This window comes from Amphiprion ocellaris, chromosome 10, assembly GCF_022539595.1.
Source record: "Amphiprion ocellaris isolate individual 3 ecotype Okinawa chromosome 10, ASM2253959v1, whole genome shotgun sequence".
In the NCBI taxonomy this organism is placed as follows: domain Eukaryota; kingdom Metazoa; phylum Chordata; class Actinopteri; family Pomacentridae; genus Amphiprion; species Amphiprion ocellaris.
In genome coordinates, this window is record NC_072775.1 from 29,763,581 (window position 1) to 29,787,234 (window position 23,654).

The 23,654-nt window shown below is 39.5% G+C and overlaps 1 protein-coding gene across 4 annotated transcripts in view; it reads left to right on the forward strand.

Annotated features, from left to right (window-relative positions):
* Positions 1–23,654, forward strand: part of LOC111562881 (zinc finger E-box-binding homeobox 1-like) — a 100,969-nt gene that overhangs the window by 43,321 nt on the left and 33,994 nt on the right. For all 4 annotated transcript variants that reach the window (XM_023261659.3, XM_035944176.2, XM_035944177.2 and 1 more), the window contains exon 2: positions 22,750–22,929. In XM_023261659.3, the coding sequence (XP_023117427.2) occupies positions 22,750–22,929 (180 nt within the window). The remainder of the gene's footprint in view (positions 1–22,749; positions 22,930–23,654) is intronic.

Here is a 23,654-nt window from a genome sequence, read left to right on the forward strand (position 1 = left end):
GTACTGGTAGTGCATGAAGACTCTCGTGTTCACTCTTGCAGCCAACAGCAGAACAGAGAGTTAAGGCTGGAATATACTTTCCGCACGAACGAGCCACGCGGAAATCAGACGCACGGAAATCCGTGCGAGAGAACGTATGTGCATTTTTACTCCGTGTGGCATCTGCTCCCAAACTGCAGGGGGCAGTGTATTGCAAACACACGTCTAGCTTGTCTACTCTAGTAATAAACTAGAGTAGAAGAAGTTTACCATTGTTTACACCACTTACAACATGGCATTTTACCGAATAAAAGCACTTCAGCAGTTAGTTTTAATTTCACACCATAAATAGTTCATAACCCGGTTACCACGGTGATCTCTGTGGGATGAATCATATAAGTGCACGTATTTCTAGACTTCAGCTACGAGTAGGTCCTGGCCCTCCGCCATGTTTTTCCGTGCGGCTCCGTCCACGTTGGTCAGAAAAATGTGGAGGTGCGTGGAGCGGAAATTTTCCGCACGGAAAGGCCGCTCGAGGGCTCGTGGGTGCGAAAATGACGTAATTTTTCCGCACGGAGCCACACGGACCTCGCGGACGCGGCAAGCATAAAACAAGCTTTAGGGTTAGCAAAAGCAGCTCTGGAAAGTAAATAAACCCAGTGGACTGTGAGGCAGCTGCTCATTCTGAGTGAATCACCTGGAAGCAGATGGCAGTGTGGGGGCAGGGTTGTACAAAGTTAGAGCTGGACAGCAACTGTTTAGATACAGTGAAAAAAAAAAAGGATAAGTGAAGAAATTGTTACAATCTAGCAGCCATGATGCCATAAAAAACCCTCTAAAAAGCATTATGGAAAGCTGTAATGTTCAAAACTGTTGGAACTGATTTACAGTAGAACACGAATCACTTAAATTGCTAATTACAGATTATTTAAATAAATAGATAAACTTTTCTAAAAATGAACATTATCCACAGTTTTAAGCTTTTCTTTCTTATATGGACAACATGTCAGTGGATACTTTTTGTGATTTTGCTATCTGTAGTCTCACAAGTCATGGAAAATATGTGTGAAACACACAATTGTGCAAACGATTGCTGTTAACAATAGTTAAAACATTAATTTTTACAGTGTAGGTTGCTCGTGAATCTCGGAGGGGTTTTGAGGAATGGGAGAAATAAACATACTTGAAGTTTATAACAACCTTAGAACACGTTAAAAGTGGATTTTTACCATATGGGACCTTTAAGGGTTTGCTGTTTTTTATGCTGTTTGCATTATATATAGCTGAAATAAGCAGTACTTGTTATTTATACTGTAAAGTGCATCCAGTTTGTTCAGCTATCCTGCAAAGCTGTGTAGAAAATATACTTCACGTTTGAGTCAAATATACCTTCATGTTGACGCTATTTAAAGTAAGCAGTTGTACAGTTGGTCTCCACAGTGTCTATGTTAAAGCGTAACATCACATCCTTCTTCATTACTGTTAAATTTAATCTTCAGTGCAGATTAGGTCACTGAGGTGTAAGAATATCAACTTAAATGAGAACATGGGACGTGCGTCTGTACTGACGAGAGTGAAAGCAGAGTGGCGCTGGGAGAGAGGAGGTCTGGGTTTATAGGGGAAGACAAGGAGGAGGGAAGGTAAACAGGAAGTGACCACTCGGCCACGTTAACCCCTCGCTTCCCAATATGTCACTTCCTGTACGTGGACGCCTGCTTATTGTTCAGGTTGCATTTGTCAGTGTGAGACGAGGAGAGCTCGCCTTCTGAAGACAGATATGTGACACATTTTATTGCACATGACAAGGTTGGACTGTGACGTGTTGATATATGGGTCAGAGCTGTGTTTATACTGTACGTCTTGCAGAGGGAATGAATTCCTAACAGCAGCGTGTTAGCGTGTGACCCAGTTGTTGTCAGAGAGAGTTAAATCCTGCTGATTGTACACTTGTCACACACACACACACACTGTGGATTGTGTGTTTGTTAAGCAAACAGTGGTAAGCCAGTGTGGCAGGTGAACGTCAAAGATACATTGACTCGGCGAAGGGCTTTATACCGGCTCAGTGGGACTCGGAGAAATTTCAGATTCTGGCTCTGCTTTTCACTGCGGAGCTTCACTCACAAAAGCTCTGTTTCTTTTGTCCTGCTTCCCCCCTGTGGGGTCAGAGGTCAGAGAGCAGGGTTCATGCAGAGAAACGCCTTCAGACTGGCGACAGACAAACAGACGAGTTTTTCTGTTGAAAAACCTTCATTTGTTAAGGATCTATTAGTATTTTTTGATCATTTTACCAGACTTTTTCTCATCAGGAGCCTTGAAGATGATAAATAAGCATTTTGCGTGTTTGTAAAGCAATTAAAGTCTTCTAGCTTTATCAGACATTTTGTCAAAGGAGGAAATTTGAAGAGGATATTTGTTTTATGGCATTTAACCAGATTGTTTTCTACTGACTGGATCCTTGCTTGTGTTGTATCTACTCTCAGATGTATGTTGCTTTGGATAAAATTGTCTGCTAAATGAAATTGTAGAATTGTAGAATTTTGTAGTATTTTGTGTGTTTTTAAATCAATTAATTTAGCTGTTTTCTAGCTTTGAATCACCTGTCAATCAGTATAAATGCAATAAAGCCTCTGATCTAGTGTTTTGAAATGTGTTGCTAAAGTTTCCCTTTGGATTGTGCCTTTAAAATGCAATTGAAACATTATTTACACTGTTATGCTCAGCTTAGACACTCTCGGTTTATTACAGTACAGAAGAAGTAGGTACAGTTTGCATCCTGACTCTTGTTTTCTAGATGGAAAACTACATGTACAGAAAACAGGACCTTAGTTCTAGTTCATAGCTGTTTTTTGTGTGTTTGAAAAAGAAATGTTATGTTTAACGTTAGTAGTCTTTCATTAAGGAATGTTCAGGACATGTTTAAAGCTAAACTCACTTTGATCGCTGCTTCTGATATATATCTGAGAAACAGCAGCTCTCTGGACATGCAGGGAACTCTGAGGTGAAACAGAAACAGAAAGTTTCAGGTGAACAGAAATAACTTGTTTCTAGTAATTTGTGCAACTGCTTTACATAGTTGCAGTTTACTTCTCGTTAAGTTTGTACCCAAGCACTGAACGCTGTTTGGTATCGGTTTTGTGTTTTGTTTGCATGAATCAACTGGTAGTAGAAGTGTAATGCATTAAGAACATACACAGTAAAAATCTGATGTTGACATAAATGCAAAGGTCAGATTTTTACATTTGCTTATATGATCCTTCTGTGTTTGACGAAACTAAATGACATCAGTAGACTTTTTGTATGTCATGTAGCGCTGGTGAACTGCTTGGATTTTTAACTAGCTGATTACAGAAAGTTCCTTTAAATAGCTGCAGAGGTTCATCTGAGGCTTTACATATATTTCAGTCTGAGCCGCATCATTAGCGCACACGGTTTGGTGGTTTTAATGATGTTCCGGATTCTGGCTGATCTGTGAAACCTTTGAAAAAGAAGAAAATGATTCAGTAAACAGAGAACTTTTTTTTTAAGTCTTGTTTAGAAGACAATTTCTTTTCAAAGCCTTGATTGACTTGTTAAATAGAGCTGACAACAATATGAATCATTTCAAATGACCTCGCCAACTTGCAGTCCGGCCTTGAGGAGACTAATGACACCAGAGGATTTTGATGTAAAAGTCTTGCCCCAGAGCAACTCCAGTCCATACCTCATCGCCCATTAGAGCTAATATGACTCACTGATGAACTCCACTTGATTAGACAGATGATGATGTAGCGCAGAGGTGCAGTGAAGTTGGTGGATTTTCCAGGCAGCTGTGGCAAGACTGAGATCAGAGCTCAGCAGGTTATGTAATACCCCCGGTGCACTGCCACCCCCTGTTGGGAATGACTCATTACACACACAAATATCCAGCAAGTATGTATGTTATTAACCTGATGCTCTCATAATGGACTTTCACAAAATACATTTCATTTTGTCACTTTGTGCACCTGTTCGTGACGCTCACAGATGACCTGCTGTCCACTTCAGAGTAGAGTTTATTATTATTTTGAAGTTCTTTGAGCAGCTCTGACCTCCAAGTCCCAACATAAACCACTGCATGCATACACAAATAAAATACTGCACGCACTTTAAATGTAGAAGCAGAAAATAGCCCATAAAGATTTGCTCATTCTTGATGTCTTGGATGTTTAAATCTGAGTTTTACATATTTTAATATTTGAATTTGCTCAGGCTAATTTAAGCATGTGACTTTAATCTTCAGATCTTAATTGGTGTTCCTGAATTTGCATTTTTAATATAGTTATTGTTCACTAGTTGCATGTGTAGATTCTAGGGATACACCGATTATCGGTGTGGCTGATTATTGTGACCGACATTTGTTTTGTTTTTTTTCCATTATCGGTATCTGTATTGTATTGACTGATTATTGAAAAACTAAATGTGCTACTTTATGTCTAATGCAGCCTCTTCTCTCTGTCTGTCATCACTCTATCGGTCTCAGAAATGTCTCTCAAGCAACAAAAACTGAACAAGAACACAAACTGTTGCCACAAAACAGAAAATTAGCTTCTCTCACGGCTAGCAACTAAGTTAGAAGGCAGTCACAGATTGACCTGAAACTGAGCCTGGAAAACAATAATTAATAATGCTGTAAGATCTGGAGCTTAGTATACAATAAAAATAATAAAACAGTGAAATATTAAGAACACAGAGAAGAACAGCAGACATAACTGCAGGAGACAAACTGATCAATCTCAGCTGATTTCAGATAAACAGAGAACATTTAATCACTTACATTTCTGTTTTACATAATCAGTTATAGCTGACTTATTAATGAAGAAAGCTAGTTAAGAATGACAGGTTCTCTGCTATCACATGCTGTTACAACTCAAAATATCAAAATATCAGTCTTCCTTGGGCACGAGTAATCAGTATCAGCCCTAGAAATCCCCATATCGGTTGATACCTAGTAAATTCTAAAATATACGTGTAATAAAGTTTGTGAGATTGTTTTTCAGATTACAGTAAATTTAGGACGGTGGTTTTTAAAGTGGTCATTTTTTTGCCTCCAGTCATAGCACACTACAATAATGAATGCACATTTATATAAACACCTGCACACACACACACACACACACACATGCACGCACGCACGCACGCACACACACACACACACACACACACACTGACTGATGTCAGGGTTTGTCAGGTGTACTGTGGTCTCATGAGTCACATACACTCTTCAGTAAGTGAGAGCTTTGGGGAAATTACATCAGCCACAGTTTAGTACCACCCGTTACCTGTAAGTCACCTGACATCATCTGGGAAGTTTGATCTAAGAGTCACATAAGGCCTGAATATTTCTTTCTAGAGCAGCTTGACAGAAAATATCTCAGAGCAGATTCGTTTCCAGATGTGATATTCACCTTTTGGAAACATTTAGCTGCACCCTAAGAGTAACACAACATGCAGTCATCGTGAATCATTTTTCGGGGAATCTTGTTGTAATGGAATTTATCCCTCTGGCCTCTCTCTGCCTCTTGTATGTTTAATGTGGACATAAAAATGGGATTTGGTTTGAGTGGTTTAAAGCTTTTTGAAATTTGACTTTTTTTTTTTTCATCACGTCCTCTAGTTGGCAGAAACGACCACTGAGTGAGCGTCTCCTGTTACTGGAAATGATGTATTATCCTCAGTGTGACTCCCATTGAATTACTGTCTAGGAGCTTCATGCACAGGAAAATTTGATTAGTTTGTCTAGAGGTGGATGGATCACAATAATAGGAACAAACTTTTCTAGTCAGGCACAAAGTTTTGTCTCTTTGACTCTTGTACATATCATATCGTAGTATATCATATATCCTATCCTATCCTGTCCTATCTTATCCTATCCTGTCATACTACGGCTTTGTTAGTTTAATAGCTGCAGTTTTACTGATAGCACTGCTGTACATCCAGAACTTTACTTTTTGGCTTCTTTTCATCATCTTTCCACCAATTTACAAAATCTTTCTGCGCTTTAAATGTTTCTGTATTGACTGTCTGAATCTGCAAGTCCAGAAATTCTCAATATTCACAGGACTATTTTTGTCCTCATTATGAAAACTGTGGACAAAAATATTCCTAAATTTACAATACAAGGCTTGATCAAAACATTCAGAATTTGCGAATATAGAAATCAGAAATGGTAGTTGATTAACATTTGGCCGCCATAGTCTCCTTGTGCAGTGATGCACTGCTCCCAGTGCTCCTGCAAAGCCTGGAATGCCACCTGGAAGTCCCATTATGTAAATATATAAAGTTCCTTCTGCAGTTAACGCTGAATCTCCGAAACTGTGTAAAATCCTTCAGCTTGAATTTCATTTTAGGGAAAAGAGAGAATTCACAGGAAGCTAAATCTGGCTAGTACGGTGGGTGGGGAGTGACGATTGTGTTGATGTCTACAGTCGGATCTTGGGAGATGAACTCTAGGTCCACAACCCCATGAATGTTGAAAACAATGAGAATTCCTCCTGGTGTGTTGCTCACCTGATGTGTCTTCTCCAGTTTTAAAATGTTGGTTCTCCTCTTGGTGGTAGCTGCAGGCCGACCTCTTATGACCAGTGATGAAGTTTTTCCTTAATAATGACTCTTCACTCTTATCATGTCTGTCCTAGATTTGATCAAGTCCAACAAGCTAAACCGTATTGTACTTCAGAAATGCATACAAAATCATGCAGCCAAAGTAATTCAAAGCCTTGAATATGTCCACTAAAACTCTGGTCTCTCGTAGCTTTTTGTTTTTGCCCCAGGGTGGATGAAAACTGTTCAAATCAATCGCTCACACTTGACATTGGTGGCGCTGTGCTGAAAGGTCTGCCTTGTAAAGAGGATCCTTGATCTCAGTGGGACTAACCTAGATTCATGATGATTCTCTCACACTCTGAGACAACTGAGGAGGGTTTAGCAGGTGTTACTCTCAAATGAACCCCTTTGGTTACCTTCCAAGACTGGTAACGGTAAATAACAGATAAAATGCTGTTTTTTATGCAGCCAGCTGTTTAGTTGCTTGTTTTTATGTGATTAGGAAATCAATGCAGAGGTGATTAGACATTTGAAGTATTGATTCTGAATGTGCACATGGTTTTTGGTTTTGTTTTGGCTTTAGTGTTTCTGCTACACAAGTAGAGCTGTACAAGTGTCTATTAGAGCCTATTAATTTGATTTGTGTTGTTGAAATACATGTTTTATTCATTGATTTTTAGAATGTTTTTGTAGTTTTTCTCTACCTGCCTTGTAAAGGTGTACCTGAGAGAACTGGCACTCACATCAAATATTGATGTGATTTAGTGTTTTTCTGTTTACTGAACTTTGTATAAAGATAATTGAGAAATATAAACTATTCATGGGATTGTGTTGCTTTTGAAAGCATCATCACTGTATGGTACGTACCACTTCTGTGCCTGTACACTAAATAGAGCTAAGAGGCGGTTAGCTCATCATAAAGACTTCTAGCAGGTAGTATGTATCCCCCAAAAAAACCCTCCTGTTCACTCATGTGACAGACACTCAATATTTTACCAAGCTGTGAGCAATGAATTGAGATTCGGAACACAAGATTGTTACAATTTTGAGTGATCACTGACGTCTAGAGTTGCACCGATACTAGGAGGTGTTGCCATTAAAAATACTAAATCCTGAGAGTACTGATATTTTAATTAAAGAGCACATGAACAGTTTTATTTAGAATGAAAACACTGAACATAAATGACTAACTGTAATCAGGCACTGCATAGTGAAAATGCTCAAACCCAGGATGACTAGTCTGGTACACACTAGTAGTGCACTAAAATAGACTCAACATACATGACTCACGATAGCACAAACCTTGGCAGAAGTCTGAACTCTGAGCGCATTTAATAGTGTTCTATTTGGCCAAATTACAGTTAAAATGAAAATGAATGAGAACAGGTTCTCTCAATAATGAGTTACACTGTTCTAATAAAAATATTTATTGCAATAATGTTAATGTGATTTGATTGGTGCTCCAAAAAGCTCGGGAGGTGGTTTCGAGTCAAGTACTTTAAGCAGCTGGAATACCTGCAAGAGAATTGAAGTTTGTGATTAAAATGTGCACTAAAGTTGGTTTTTGCTTTGGTATTGTTTCAGTATTGATTTCTTTAGGCAGGGATTGTATCACAGTCATAATTTTGGTATTGTGATCATCTGTAGTGTTGTGCAGCTGCTACTTTGTGAGCTGAAGGTAGTGTTGTATGGCACGGATGCAACTTTTTCCTTTCATTTTGGAATTTCTTTGGCAGCTGTGTAACATTCATAACTTGAAAAGCTCAAATTCAGTAGTAGTATAAGTATAGTTGTACCACATAGTAAATAGGAGGTGATTAATCTAAATGGTTAACTTTTCCTCAGTGATCTCTAATGACTGGGCCATGGACCAGCACCAGGCCGCGGGTCTTTTGATACCAGGCCGCACAGAAAGAATAAAAAGCTTTTGGTTTTATTTTGTTTCCGGCAGAGTCTGCAGTGTGTCTTATTTTGAAAAATTACTAGATCGTCTTCCCATCACTTACTTTAGTGACTCTGTCATTTAAAATTTATTAAACGAGAGAGACTTGATGTTAAAATAGGAGAAAAAGTTAAGACATATTTAGCAATAAAAACTAATTTTATTCGTTTAGGACACATTTTTTAAATCCAAAAAAAGATTATGTGTGCGATGAAGGTTGTCTTGCTTGAAACCGGTCCGTGGTGTAAAAAAGGTTGGAGATTGCTGCTTTAAGCTACGTGATAAACTTTGTAAGTACTAGTCCATGTTAGGTCCAGTTTAAATCACTTCTCTATGTGCAAGTTGTAGGCGAACAGGGAGGCTGGTGAGCTTCTCTTTAGTTCCTACTATTGCTGAGGGGCTGGGCCTTTAAATGGAGAGAAAAGGCTTGATTGAGCACCTGGGCCAAGCAGGAAGCAGCTGGAGAGTCCTGATTACTCTGTGGACACACACATGTACACACACCCTCACACACAACTCCTGTGACAGGTTAGCCTTCAGCCACTTACCGAGGTGAACTACAGAGATTCACTCTTTAAGGGTATTAATCACACACATGCACACAGAGGTGGTTGATTTTTCTCTCTCTGTTACAAGCTCACATATATGAACATACACGTGGCAGATGCTCTATGTGGGGGGGAGGTGGAGTAGGGGGGAGCCCAAGCTCTATGGCTTACATCGCTGGCTGCAACCAGAGGGGTTTTCCTGTGCATGTGTGCGGAGGTGGTGCGTTTGTAGCTCTGCAGTTTGTGAGCTCATCCAGAGGTTGTCAGCTGTATTAAATAAAGCAAGGTGGGCACGGAAACCCAGTGTGGCGTGCCAAGGAAACAGGCGACCACACCCCTCCTCTGTCTGCGAGGATGACGCAGCCTCGGTCTTACCTCATGATGCTCGCTTTTAACAGACACCTCAGGAATATGACTCAGTGCTGCACAGTTAACAACTTCCAGTCATGCAGCGAGGCCCGGATTTGTTCTGTTTCAGCCACTTTTATAACCTGTGAGGTTCTCAGAGACATGTAGCACGGGCTCCTGCATTTTAACATTGATAGTTATTGTATATATGATTAAAACAAGCAAACAAAATGTTCCTTGACATATAAAGGAGCTATAGCATTCACACATTGTGATGGAAAAAGGTCAATTCTGATGAAAGAATCCTTCAAACTTCAGGATTCTCTTCAGGAATTTAAATATTCGAAGTAACAACAACCCTTTTGCAGCAAAATGTGACAGCATATATGGAAATGTTGTCTGAAAATTGATGGAATTAACAACTTTTTGCTTTTTCATCCTTTAATCTGCAGTTTATTGTGTTGTTAACTTGTTTAGTCGTACAAATGTCAAAAAATTGCAGTTAAAATGTTCCCCAGTCTAAAGAAATGTGTTTTAATTGGTTGTTTTATTTGAATGTTAATATTTGAGAAGCTGGGACCAGCAAATGATCTCTAAATTTGCCTAAAAATGACTATTTAAATAATTATAGCATCTCTGAACCTTAGCAGTAACAATACAGCTGACTGTAGAGAATATTTATCTTAACTTAAATGTTAATGGTATTGTTGTAGCTTGTCAAATGTGAGGATTTGCCAGTTTTCTCTGTTTTTGCACCTCTGTAGCCCTAACAGTTTCTGGGTGGTTCTTTTTTGTCGCGTTTTTGCACGTTTAACCTCACTGTGAGCTACTTTTTTGCAATAATATATAATGTTGCACTTCTATGGAAACATGACTAAGAACTAGAGGGAACTCAAGAAAGTATTTTGTGCAACAAGTTGAATATCTTTGATTATTTATTTTACAGACTTAAAAAAAATGGAATCAACATGCACAACGTTTTTCCCAGTGCCCAATACTGGGAAGAAATAATGGTTCTAGATATTTTACTATTTACATTTTAGTTTGTTTCTGTGCTTGTCGCCTATCTGCCCATGTAAGTCAGCCTGCAGTTCAGCTCAGTTCAGCTAAAAGGTCCCTACATTTTTTTAATGACTGTTGGTCACAGCTGCGTCTTCAATATTTTTTTATGCTGCGCCAAAGAGCACAGAATTTTAGCTTTTTTTTTTAACAGAATCTGTTTAGTGTGAATTGTTACTTTTTGGCTAATTTTCTAGTAAGACTTGTAGAATGAAATGATTTTGATTAGAGATCGACCGATATTTTTCAGGACCAATACCAGTACGATTATTAGTAGTTAGAGGAGGCCGATAACTGATATTTGGAGCCGACATTCATTTGCAGTAAAAGTGTAATAATTGGCGTAGAAAAATTTGAATAATGCAAACACTGATCTTGGTTTAAATGCCTAAAGCATGTTTATTTAATCAAACAAATAGAAAATAATAGCTCCAGAAGTGCATGGATTTCCTAGACTCAGAAGCATCTCTTATAAAATTGAATGAAAACTTAAATAAATAGCTCCCTGAAATTTTTCCACAGTAAATAAAGTAAAATTTAAATATAACTATAATGACTTATCTTTGTTTTAACCCTTAGGAATCTGGGGGGACAATTTGACTGAGGTCCATTTTTGACTAATTCTGATTTTACCTTTGTATTTCACCTTAAAAACTGTTGATCTTGCTTTGCTTTGTGTCTTTTTTTCGGCACAACCTCACCTGTGTGATTCTACAACTATTTATACATATTTATTTAGACATTGATATAATGTATGAACACACTTTACCTAAAATTTGCAGGAAATATTCAAAGTCCGAGTAGGAAAAAGTTAGATTTTTTTACTGTGGACACCATAAACGTGTGTAAAGAATCCTTTTCAAAACATATGCAAATATGTATTATATATATATAATGCATATATATATAATGCAAATATAAATTTTTTATGTCATAAAATAATGTGCACATTTAGCAGTCAACACAGTTAAATACCACTATTTGCACTAAAATGCAGGAAACTTTTAGGCGCTTTTGCACAACTATTTACAAAATCATCAGGAGTCACAATAAAATTTTACATAAATGAATTAGTGCCACTCCTAAAAACTTTTTCTGTCCACCACAGTCTCTATAATGGCAAAAAACAATAGAACGGGCTTTAGGACCATGGGGAGAATCTGGAGTCCTGGTGTTCTCCATTGCTGGAATATGTTTATTATTATTATTATTTTACATCTGAAGCAAAGTCTTCATTTTCTGTGCGTCTTGTGTCTTCTCTATGTCTGGCAGAGAGAGTGATCTGTGGCCAAAGCCAGTGAAGGACGTGCTGCTCTCTGAACGGAGCTGAGAGCTGCTCTCCCAAAGAGTTATAACTATCCCCTGACTAAAGAAAAATGATAGAAAGTTCCAAATCCGCACTTTGGCCGTCTCTCCTCTGTGTATTTCTGAAATATTCCACTCTCTTACTAGTAACACAGAGACGCTCTTACTGGGAGTGTGTCTGTGCAGCCGCTCCCAGTCAGTGTCTCTGTCCGTCCCCCAGCCGCTCCCAGTCAGTGTCTCTGTCCGTCCCCCAGCCGCTCCCAGTCAGTGTCTCTGTCCGTCCCCCAGCCGCTCCCAGTCAGTGTCTCTGTCCGTCCCCCAGCCGCTCCCAGTCAGTGTCTCTGTCCGTCCCCCAGCTGCTCCCAGTCAGTGTCTCTGTCCGTCCCCCAGCCGCTCCCAGTCAGTGTCTCTGTCCGTCCCCCAGCCGCTCCCAGTCAGTGTCTCTGTCCGTCCCCCAGCTGCTCCCAGTCAGTGTCTCTGTCCGTCCCCCAGCCGCTCCAAGTGTTGAGCATCTTTGTCCCAGGTGTCCCAGCGGGGAGTCTCAGACCTGTTTGTTTTTCACATGTCTCTCCCAAAGAGTTACAAAACTACCCCTGATGTTTCTGTGATTGTTTTTGTGTCGGCTACAGAAGGCTTCAAAGAATCTCCCGTTTAGCCGTGCATCATACGACGCATGCAACGTGCTCCCCTGAAGTTCGCTCGAAAGTACAGCGTTTATTATTGATCATAACTCTGGTTTTACTTGGCCGATCAACACGATTCAAAAACTGGTAGAAAGCTCAAAATCCGCACTTTCGACACAAGTTTAAAGGGAGACTCGTCGACACTTCATCTTCCTGCTTCGTTCGATTACGCAGAGGGTGAAGTAATTCACAGACATGTCGTGAGCTAATACCAGTTAGCAGAGCTGCCGCTAATGTTTACTCCGCTCTTACGTTATTCTGCTGCTCACTGTAATGTTAGTAGTAGTTGTGAGATGTAGAGCACTGGGATGTTTATTACAATTTCGGAAGAGTTTTCTGCATTTACTTTCTACACCTGTGTTTTCTCTCTGGAGCTTCTCACACAAGAAAACTTTCTCTCTGCTCTGTGTGTGTGTGTGTGTCTGTGTGTGTGTGTGTGTGTGTGTGTGTGTCAGGACAGCTTAACCAATCAGAGGGCGCTGGGTGGATGGTGCTGGAGATAGAAGGCAGGAGAGAGAGAGGCGCGACTGCGCCTGAGCCGAAATAACCCAGTTTTAAATTGATTTCTTCATATCGGCCCGTCAGATTAAAAAAAGGCCGATGCCGATAGATGTCAAATTTCCAAATATCGGCGCCGATGATCAGCCCGACCGATAATCGGTCGATCTCTAATTTTGATGAAAAATCGAGATTTTAAGCCTAGAAGTGTCCCAACTGAATGGTAAATCACAAATGTGTAGCTCAAGGAATCAGTCAATTCTTTTTTCATTTTGGTAAATAGTTCAATACTGGCGATTATTTTAAAGATAACATTCCCCTAGCTTGGATGGTGGTGTTGTGTTCAGGGTATTAACAAACAAAAATTTGATTCCAGTAGAATGTGATACATATTTTTTTTGCATCATTAGTTAATGACATTTTTGTTTTGTTTTTAAAAAAAGCTGAAAAAGTCCCCTCTTAATTATAGAATTTCCTCCACAACAATAGCCAGTTGTCTGCTATAAATGATAGAAAATGTGCGACTGTGCCTTTAAGTGGGCTGACTCTATCTGCAGCTGCTCACCATGTTAAAGTCTGGTCACATCTAGTAGCAGACAGGCAGCTTTAGTGATGTACACTCCTCTGTTTCTCACACACACACACACACACACACACACACACACACACACACACACACACACACACACACATACACACACACAGTGGGGTAATTGTCTGTTAGGGGTTTGGCAGAAGTCCCAAGCTGCACAGCTGCACTGGGTCAATACACACTCTGACACACACATGCACACACACACACACACACACACACACACACACACACACACACAAGCGCGCGCACGCTTGAAGTAACCTAGCTGTGGTCTCGTCATGCAGTCTGATGTTTTGCTCACGTCTTTCTTCAGTTGGGACTTTTTCATTAACGAATCATAAAGACGTTTTTCATTCTCGTACATTATAATGAGTGCTTGCTCAGCTGGAATAGCAAATCGTCGCTCTTTAGTGAACTATTGATGATGGAGCTATTATTTTCTATTTGTTTGATTAAATAAACATGCTTTAGGCATTTAAACCAAGTTCAGTGTTTGCATTATTCAAATTTTTCTACGCCAATTATTACACTTTTACTGCAAATGAATGTCGGCTCCAAATATTGGTTATTGGCCTCCTTTAACTACTAATAATCGTATCGGTATCGGTCCTTAAAAACCCATATCGGTTGCTCTCTAATCCAGACCATAAGTTGCATTGCTGCCAAAATCTAGTCACTTGGTCCTTATGTCATTTTTGACCACCCCTGAAAATTTCTTCCAAATCCGTTAGTCCGTTTTTGAGTAATGTTGCTAACAGACAGACAGACAATCAGACAGACAAATGTACACCAATCGTCACATAACTCCATATTTCCTTGGCAGAGTAATAAATCCCTGCTCAATCCTCTAGAAACCAGCGTTTTTTTTCTCTTTTCGTGTTGCTCCTCGACCACCCTAGACAGCCAGGTTTTAACAGCTACTAGTGATTTAGTAGCTTTTCTCCATCGCTGTCGTGAGGAATATTAAAATGACATAATACTATGACTTGTTATGAAGCAATGTTGTATCTGAAAGAGGTGTTGTCTTTGGGAGCATTTAGCCGAAAGTGATGCTGCAGCTCAGTACATCCTCACAGCTCTTATTTTTATCATCAGTGCTGATATAAAGTGTATTTGCAGTCTGATAGTGGGTCTATTTGTAGCTCTCTCCTCCCCCTCCTCCCCCTCTGCACAGCAGCTGACCTCTGACCCAGATATCAGACCATGTGGTCCGGTCATGGTTGTGTTGTGGTGTGTCGGACACACATGATTTCCTCTCCGGATCACGTGCGCTGATGTGGCTCAGGCCGTCTGATGCTAAAAACTGAGGAAGTCAGATGCTTTTCCACTCAGTCGGCTCTACTGCTGCCGCTGTTTTACCCAAAAGAAACTGTTTTAAAAATGTTTATTTGCTCCTTTTCCTTTCAGTGAAAGATGAAAGGAAGTCAGTATGTGAAGGGGCAGCTCTCGGTGAAGCATTGTGACAAGTGGCATCAGAGGAAGTGCTTATTTACAGTAGAGTGATTTTTGTAAGCACGTTTGTCTATTGGATGTGTTTTATTTTATTTTGTTCACCATCTGTGCTTTTTTCTCATTCATGTGTCATTGCAGAGACTTTAATTTCAGTGGGGCTATTTAATTAATTAAAATATAGATGAACTGAAGTTGGTGGACAGGTTATTATGAACTTCCTCTCTCTCTGTGTAGCATTTCCTTGATTTTAATTGACTGTGCTGTTGGCAGTTCAACCTGCAATTAGAGCTCAGTTTTATTATTACATGATGCCTGCTGGGCATCTTGTTACTCAATAGGGAGCTTAATTTAAAAAAAAAAAGAAGAATAAAAATGTCACTGCATAGTACCTGGCCAATTAAAAATATATGTCTGAAAATGTGTTTAAACGGCGTGAGAAGGGAGTCTGCCCTCCTCTGTTGTTTTTATTACTCATCTGCTTGCTTTATTAAGTTCTGTTTTGAGAAGTGGAACATACTGTACATAAAGTTCATCTTTGATATAAAATTCAGGTCCTCCGTCTGCCAAGATTTCAGCGCTCTGAGTAATTAAACAGGATTTCATTTGACAAACAGAAGACGGCACAGGAGAGGTAATGTTTTATGACAGATCTCCAGGCTTGGAGTGGCTGAAAAAAAGAAGAAGATGTGAATAAACATTAGTTGGGAGTAGTAATGAAGGGGCCTGTTATGAAACAGATTCTTAATCAGAGAGATGGATGGCAGGAAGGGAGGAATGCTTTTGTCTAGACTTCCCTCTTCCTCTGAGAGCGGCCTCTCGTCTTTACAGACCTCCAGATGGAGGATTAACAGTTCACTTGACGCATTGTCATGATGATGTGGACAGGTCTCTCTGTCTCTCTTTCTCCGACACAATAACTCTCTCCAGTTTACCCCATTGTCTTTCTGTCTCTGTTGCTCTTCTCGGTGCTGCCCCCTGTCAGCTGCTGTGGGAACTGCATGCTGCAAGAAAAAACAGCAGAGGTTTGGCAGGATCTCTGCACCTCTGGATCATTTGTATTCAGAATATGCAACTCTCACCTTGTTTGTGTATCATTTATCATTAATACGTCTCCAGAGCAATAGTTGGACTTCTGGAAAACACTGTGATATGTGAACCGCAGCGGCAGCGGGCGGGTCGACTTCTCAAAATTGCACTGAGAAGTAAATTTCTGACTTGAATGCTCAGAAGCCCTGAAGTCTAATGAAATGAAGCCACACAGCATGCTCCTGTCTGTTAACCTGATCAGCCTGTAATCGAATCCGGAGGAAAAAGAGAGGAAGCGAGATCTACTGTTGCTGAGTTCAGCTCTCTCCGGACAGAGTGCTGTTTTGTGTGTGTGTGTGTGTGTGTGTGTGTGTGTGTGTGTGTGTGTGTGTGTGTGTGTGTGTGTGTTTCTTTTTAGGTTTTGCTTTGTCACATTCTCTTGACAAATACCAGGAATTTATTTTGTGTGGGTGTAATGAAAGACATCTGTTACATTGCTTTTGTGATTTGGCATGATGGAATGGCTGTATAGTGCCAGTTTAACACATTGCACATTTTTAGGCAAAAGTTTATTCAGATTTGACAAATCAACCAGGTAAAACAAACATCATTTCCTTGATGGTGATTGTTAATGAAAATATTGTTCACTGAGAATGGAGAAAGTGTCTATTTAGCCAGTTTCCTATTTTAATTCTCTGAGGCCCAAGCAGTTGCTGGGAGTTTTCTTTATTTCTGTTGGATTTTTGCTCACTGTAGGGTCATTTTAACTACAATATAAAGTCCTGCATCTCTGTGGAAATAGCACAACAATGTTCTGCAGCACTGCTGTGAGATCTCAAAACTGTTTTTGTGCAGTATAATAAAGTCGGAGTGTCATCAACCATTAAAATAAAGGACAAAAAGAAGTTGAAAAAACTTTTTATCAAGATATACAACATTTTTCCAAGTTCCCAAAACAGAGGAAGATGTGACTTTATAAACTACAGATATTGTTTTATTTTACCTGTTTCATTTATCCTAGCTGCTCTGTTTAAACACTGCCTGCAGTTCATCCCAGATCAGCCCAAAATCTCTGAATTTTTGTCATGTCACTGTTGGTCACAGCTGAGTCAATAATGGCTTCCTAATTGTGTAGAGAAACACACAATTTTTCATATTTGAAAGAATCTGGCTACTACAAACGGTTTATTTTTGGCAAAATTTTAAATGGGACATGTGCAATTTTGATGAAATAATTTAAGCTTATATGTGGTTATTTTTCCAAAGGAAACCAAAAGACATGAGTAGTTCAAAGGCCATCAGAAATTTTAATATTCACTGATTTCTCTTGTTTTTACAATTTCTTATTATGATAAATGGTACAATTTTTATGAGTTTTTGTAATTTCATAATATCAGCCTTTCAAATCCAATAGAAGCTTTAGGTTTTCAGTCATTATTTTATTTTATTTTTTTACAGTAGTGCCGCTTTTTAAAAAAAATAAAATATACAACTTATTACAAGTTTGCAACACCACAGATACTTGAAACATGGCACATATAAGTAAAATGATCCAAAAATGTCTTGCTAATATTAATGACCGGCTACATTCAACCTTTCTGCTGCCAGTGTTAATTACATTAGATGCCGTAATTGAACAAAGTTCAGGGGGAAAAAAAAATGAACAAGTAACAGGTGTAGGATTTTATTCAGTGCCTTCTCCAGTGTTCAGTGTTGAGTTTTATGTGGAGCTCAGCTGGTTGCTGTTCCCTCCAGCCAGCACCGTTAAGAATAACTCATCAGTTTGCAGCAGGAAGCCTCTGGAGTGTGGAACAGACACAAGCTGTTTATCTGAAAGTGTAGACCTTTCTATTATTGGAGCTGCCACCAGTCTGTCTGGTTAATAACGTGTGTTTCTGTCTGAGGGGAGACACAGTTTGTTGATTTTTCGGAACTTCCTTGCAGTAGTGGCAACTTTCTGCTGACTGACTGCAGCGTAGTTATTAAATAGACTTTTAATCTACATCTGGCCAAACCTCAGTGGTTCAAGTTACCGTTTAGGTTTTTGGTCACACTGTACTTAGGTTGTCAAATATTGATGTTCAGCTTACATCGAGTTTTTGGGTAATAAAAAATGTAAGAAGTAGTCTGTCTTTGGGTTAGATGAGGTAACAGCAAATAGGCAAGCGACTAAACCAGCATTTATTTTTAGCAGTAATTTCTCTGTTGATAACATGTTGGACTTTATTTAACTGTGGTGCTCTTTTAGGATTAAAAAAGCAAAGTGTTCTGAATATATTCAAGCTCTTACACCCAATTCATCTGAATATGAGCTGTTACATCTGCAGACAGAAGAACAGGTTTGGTTTAGTGTACATCTGAGTAATAACAAATTGATCATTTGCAAGTCAAATTGAACTTGTGGGAGGAAGTTGCAGGCTGTTAATGGTCTTTTATGTGTTTACTTTGATTGCCTGTAGAGCTGACACAGCTGATTAACCGATTAGTTGACCAAGCTGAAATATTTTGATAATAGTCTAAGGAATAGCATTTTCTGATTTTATTTTCCTATTGTTGACAAATCCTTACAAATGCTTCATTTCATTCGATATCAGTAATTATTAGTACATTTTAATGACCTGTTTTTTATAAATGCCATGCAGAAAATAGTTTCATTTGAGTTTAACCACTTTAACCCATTTTCAGGTAATACTTTTAATGTTAACACAACAATGAAATACACACAAAAAATAAATAAATGTACACACACATAAAAATAAAAGGGAGTAAAGGATGATCTCACCTCCACGTGCATATAATGAAGTAAAATTTTTTTTTAAAAAAAGTAAAATTATCAAACATTCATTCACTATTAGTTATGCAGGTCTAATTAGTCTTATGAACAAGTATTTTCTTGGTATAAAAAAATTATTTATCTTAAATTTCTGCGCCACGGACCTCTGTTTTCACCCCAAAACTCTGAAAAAAAGGCATTGTTGTACCGTCTGATATGCTTCTTCATTACAAAAACAACAGAGATCTCTATAGTTTATTCAGAATCGGCTAGTAACATTTCAACATTTTGACTTTTCAGACATATGAAGATATTCTCTTCATGGGATTAGACTTTAAGAAAAACAAATAACCCATAGCAGGCATTTACATAATTTTTTAAACAAAAATTTACAAGGTTCACTGGCTTTAGCTTTCATGTTGGATCTAAAAGTGAACACTTGCTGATTTTCCTCATCTTCTGTGGACGAAATCTAGGATTCAGATGAAACAGGATATTTGGAGACGTCATTTTGGTGTCTGAGAGACTGTGAGTAATAAATCCATAGCTTAATCAATAGTCGGAATAGTCCCTAATTGCAGCTCTAGTTGACTGAATGATCAGAGCTCAGTCACAGTAGACCAAAGGATATGATTTAACAAATATCACTTTACTGAGGTGGAAAATGAGTCTCAAACAGGAACACAATCAAGGATTTGTAACAAAAAATAAGCTTTGTAAATGCCGTGTTTCTGTCCATCATCTGGCTTTATTTAATATCACAAACCAGAGCTCCTGCACATAATAATACTCTTCCTGTTTCACTCCATGACTCGCCCAGCCTCTCACATCGATCCAGACATGCATCGACCTTACCCCACACACACACACACACACACACACACACACACACACACACACACACACACACACACACACACACTCACATCTTTGCATTCCCAGCTCAGCTGATCTGTCTGGAGCGGTGACAGAATCATCTCCAGAAAACACCGTATCACTCCTGCAGGGGTGTGTCTGCATTCGGTGTGTGCCACAGTGTGGATGTAAGTGGTGTGTGTATGTGTGTGTGATCTGCTCTGCACTGCAGTCATGCAAAGAGGTGTGTGGTTAAATGTACTACCTGAACTACACATGTGTGAGGCTTTGTTTTGCGGTTTGGGACCCATATATGTGTGCGTGCGTGCGTGCGTGCGTGCGTGCGTGCGTGCGTGCGTGCGTGCGTGCGTACGTACGTGCGTGCGTGCGTGTGTGTGTGTGTAGGTGTGTGTGCACCTGTCACCTGTGAACAAACCGCCTGAGTTTTCCTCCTCATTAGGCGTCTTCAGCACCTCTGTAGAGGTGTACAGCCTCCCTGCAGAGAGAACCGTCATACATGTTCGCATGCTGGCAGCGAAAAAGCAATTATAGCAACGACCTTGTCATTGCCTACATCACCATATACCTTCATATGTCGCCTGTGTCTAGTACTTTTATCATAAACACACACATTTCTCCCTCTTAAGTTCCCTCAGCAGTCCATTCGGTCCATTTTTCACCCTAAGCTCCCATTAAGAGGCTGTACCCCACAGACAAACCCACTGACTACAGCACAGCGTAAAATAGATTTGCTTTCTGAGGCTGATAAACAAGTGATTATTTCTCCTCCTGGCTGCCATTTCTCCTTTTTTATGCCTTCTCTGCGCATATGAACAGAGAAGTTGTGTGTACCTCATGTCAGAGATTGATTAACGTTGAGACTGGTTTTAAGGCCCTGCAGCTAGTGCTGGGCAGTATATTGACATTTTAAGACTTATTGATATATTTTAGACACAAGATGAGATAATATTGTTTAAAATTGAGCAGTTTGATGTTTTTCTTCTGTCATGCCAGAGTTTGCATATCTCCTCTGTCACACTTTCTGCTCATCCTCGCCCTCTGTGTCTGCATCTGTGTAATTGACTGTATATATAGAGATGGATGAACCATCTGTGATGTCACCCTTAGGTTTCATGAATAGTAGTTTAGAAGCTCAGTATGGTCGGTGTGCCTGACTCCACCTAACTCTAATATCACAATAAGCAGAGGTGGAACAGTAGCAGAGCTGAGGAGGCCCATGGACTCCCACTGGTCACTTGATTATGTGTAGCTTAAAGCCTTAATACAATTTAAACAGGTTAGCTAAATCAAAATTCACGCCCAATGTCTGGAATAAAGAAATTTGCTATAAAGATCAAAACCCTTATTTGTACCAGGCTGCAAACAAATTCATTTCTACTGTAAAGTTGGACTTTTTAACATGGAGGTCTATAGGGATTGACTCACTTTTGGGACCAGCCTCATGTGGCCATTTGAGGAACTGCAGTTTTTGGAATTTCATAGCTGGCTTTATTTGTCAGCCCTCGAGGTCAAAGCTTGGTCTTTATACAAACCCAGTCATACTTGCTCACATTATCTTCTGCAATGTAGAGGGAGACACAGTACATAGAAAACTAATTCTGAGAATTTAACTATGAATTGTTTCTTTTTGCTGCGTATCATTGGTTGTACTGACAACTATCACTTTAATACAATATCACTGAAGAAATCCCGAAAACTAAAGGATTCTCAGGTGTTCTCATTCCTTCCCCATCAGTCTGTTGTAAATTACCTCATGGAAATGATAAAACTATCTCATTATCAGGATTAGGAGTGGAACAGTGCAACAAGATCTCATAATTATGGCGGTTCACTGTTACCAGCTAATGTAGTGTATTTAAGTTTCCAAAACATGTAGTTTAAAAGTTAGGCTCTATTTGCAGCACACAGTGTAATTCAGTCATTGTGTGTTTTATACTAGCATACCATGCTGGCAGGAATTGTCCACAAATTCTGATATATATATTGCGTGTTGCTATTTGGCCTCAAAATACAAAGATGTGATTTTTGTTTAACATTCCCCAGCCCAGCCTGCAGCTGCAACTAGTATTTCATAATCAATAAATCTGCTGATTATGTTTTCCATTAACAATTTTGCTTATAAAATCTCAAAGCATCTACAAAATGTTTTAAATATTTCACAGCTTGAGATGATTTCTTTCAATGATACCAGAGGAAGTTGAAATTACTGTTATTTATAACAAGGAAAGGTAAATCCCATTTTACAAGTTAGAACTGGCCTTTTTAGAATTTTTGCTTGAGTCAGATATTCTATTATCAAATTAGTTGTTAATTATTTTTGTCTGTCAACTTATATTTACAGCTCTTGCTGGCTCAGGTTAGTCGATTTAACATCATTTTGGTAGTTTAAGGTCATTTAATGAGATTTCTGATGACATGAAAATATAGCTGAACGTCAACATATTACACAGAATGAAGATTTACTGCATGTGCCTGAATCCCATTTGTCTTACAAAAGTGATTTGGCAGAATGGCTGCACTTCAGTGTTCTTTTGTTTTATCATGTTCAGTATAAAAACAGACATGCTCCAACATCAGCAGGTGCAGCGTATTTTTTGTCAGACTAATTTTGATCTTCGACTTGATTGCGGTTCCACATTTTTCTTATGAGTTCAGCTCATTTACATGTAAACTGGGTCCATAAGTGACACATTTCTATGACAAACTTGCAATAATGAATGAAAGACTGGTGTGACCAGCGTTGTATTTTTTTACAGCATTTATATTTAACATCAGGTCCATGTCCTCTATGCCTGAGCTGCATGTAAGAGAGCATAAACTATAACATTAGTTGAGTTCAAGAGGGTCTGTCTATGCTGGAAATGATTGAAGGGCAGACGTACTGTAGATTAGGGCACATAGACGCAGCACAGATTCCAATCACACAGCCGTTAATTGCTTTTATTCTGCAACCCAGATGTGCATCAAACCCTGATTACAGCAACAGGGTGCTGGTTCTTCAGCGCTTGGATCGAAAACAAGTTGGATATGGTCCAGCGGTTTAAATCTCCCACCGAGTCCATTAAATCATTTCTAAGCTCTCCATCTCTTTTCCTCTGCAGTGACAAACTTCAACAATGGCTTGGAGGCCAGTTCAGACTCCGATGACGAGGACAAGCTACACATTGTGGAGGAGGACAGTCTGCAGGAGCCAGAGGTTGCCGACACCGACGGGACCATGGCGCTGGACAGCCATGATGCCGCCATGACAGTATTACCCCACAATGGCTCCTGGAACGGAGGTGAGACCCCTCCACAAAAAAACAGGACGTTTATGTGTTCAGGTCAGGGGACAGGATGTGTTTTCGTGTACTGATTCTCACTGCAGTGGTAACTGTAATGTGTATTTACCCGTCTTAAGACCAGACCTTGAGAATTGATCTTCACATTATCTGTTAATCTGGGGAGGTTTGCTGAGCGTGTTTGCTCTTTCTCAGCGCTGCCTTCTCTCAGATTCACACAATAACACACATCCTCATGCGGGAGCTGCCCAGTCCACCCACAGGCTTACACAAGCTGTTTCCACACAGATCTGCAGCAGCACCGTGTCCTGAGTAAAATAAACTTTTACTCAGCTTCACCTTGGTAGGAGCAGCTCAGGCAGGTGAGAACATTATTTGCTCTAATCAGACAGATTTGTCCCTGCCTGAACCAACAAATCTGGACTGAAGGCGTTCAAGACAACAACCAGACTGCACAATAATTTGCACGAGAATGTCCATATGGCTGGCATAAAGCATAGAAGGTGCAGTGAGTCAGCACAGTGTCGGGTAGTACTTTCATCTTTATATCATCATGCTTTTCACTTTCAGTAGATGTATTAGAACAGAAGGGAAGATTATCCACACAACTGTTATCAAGTAAAACCAAATGAGGCAGAAGCAAACTTGTGTACAAGTGTTTTTTTTTTTTTAGCTCTTGCTTCCTAATTGAAGAATATGATCTGAGGTGCACGTACTGTACGTAA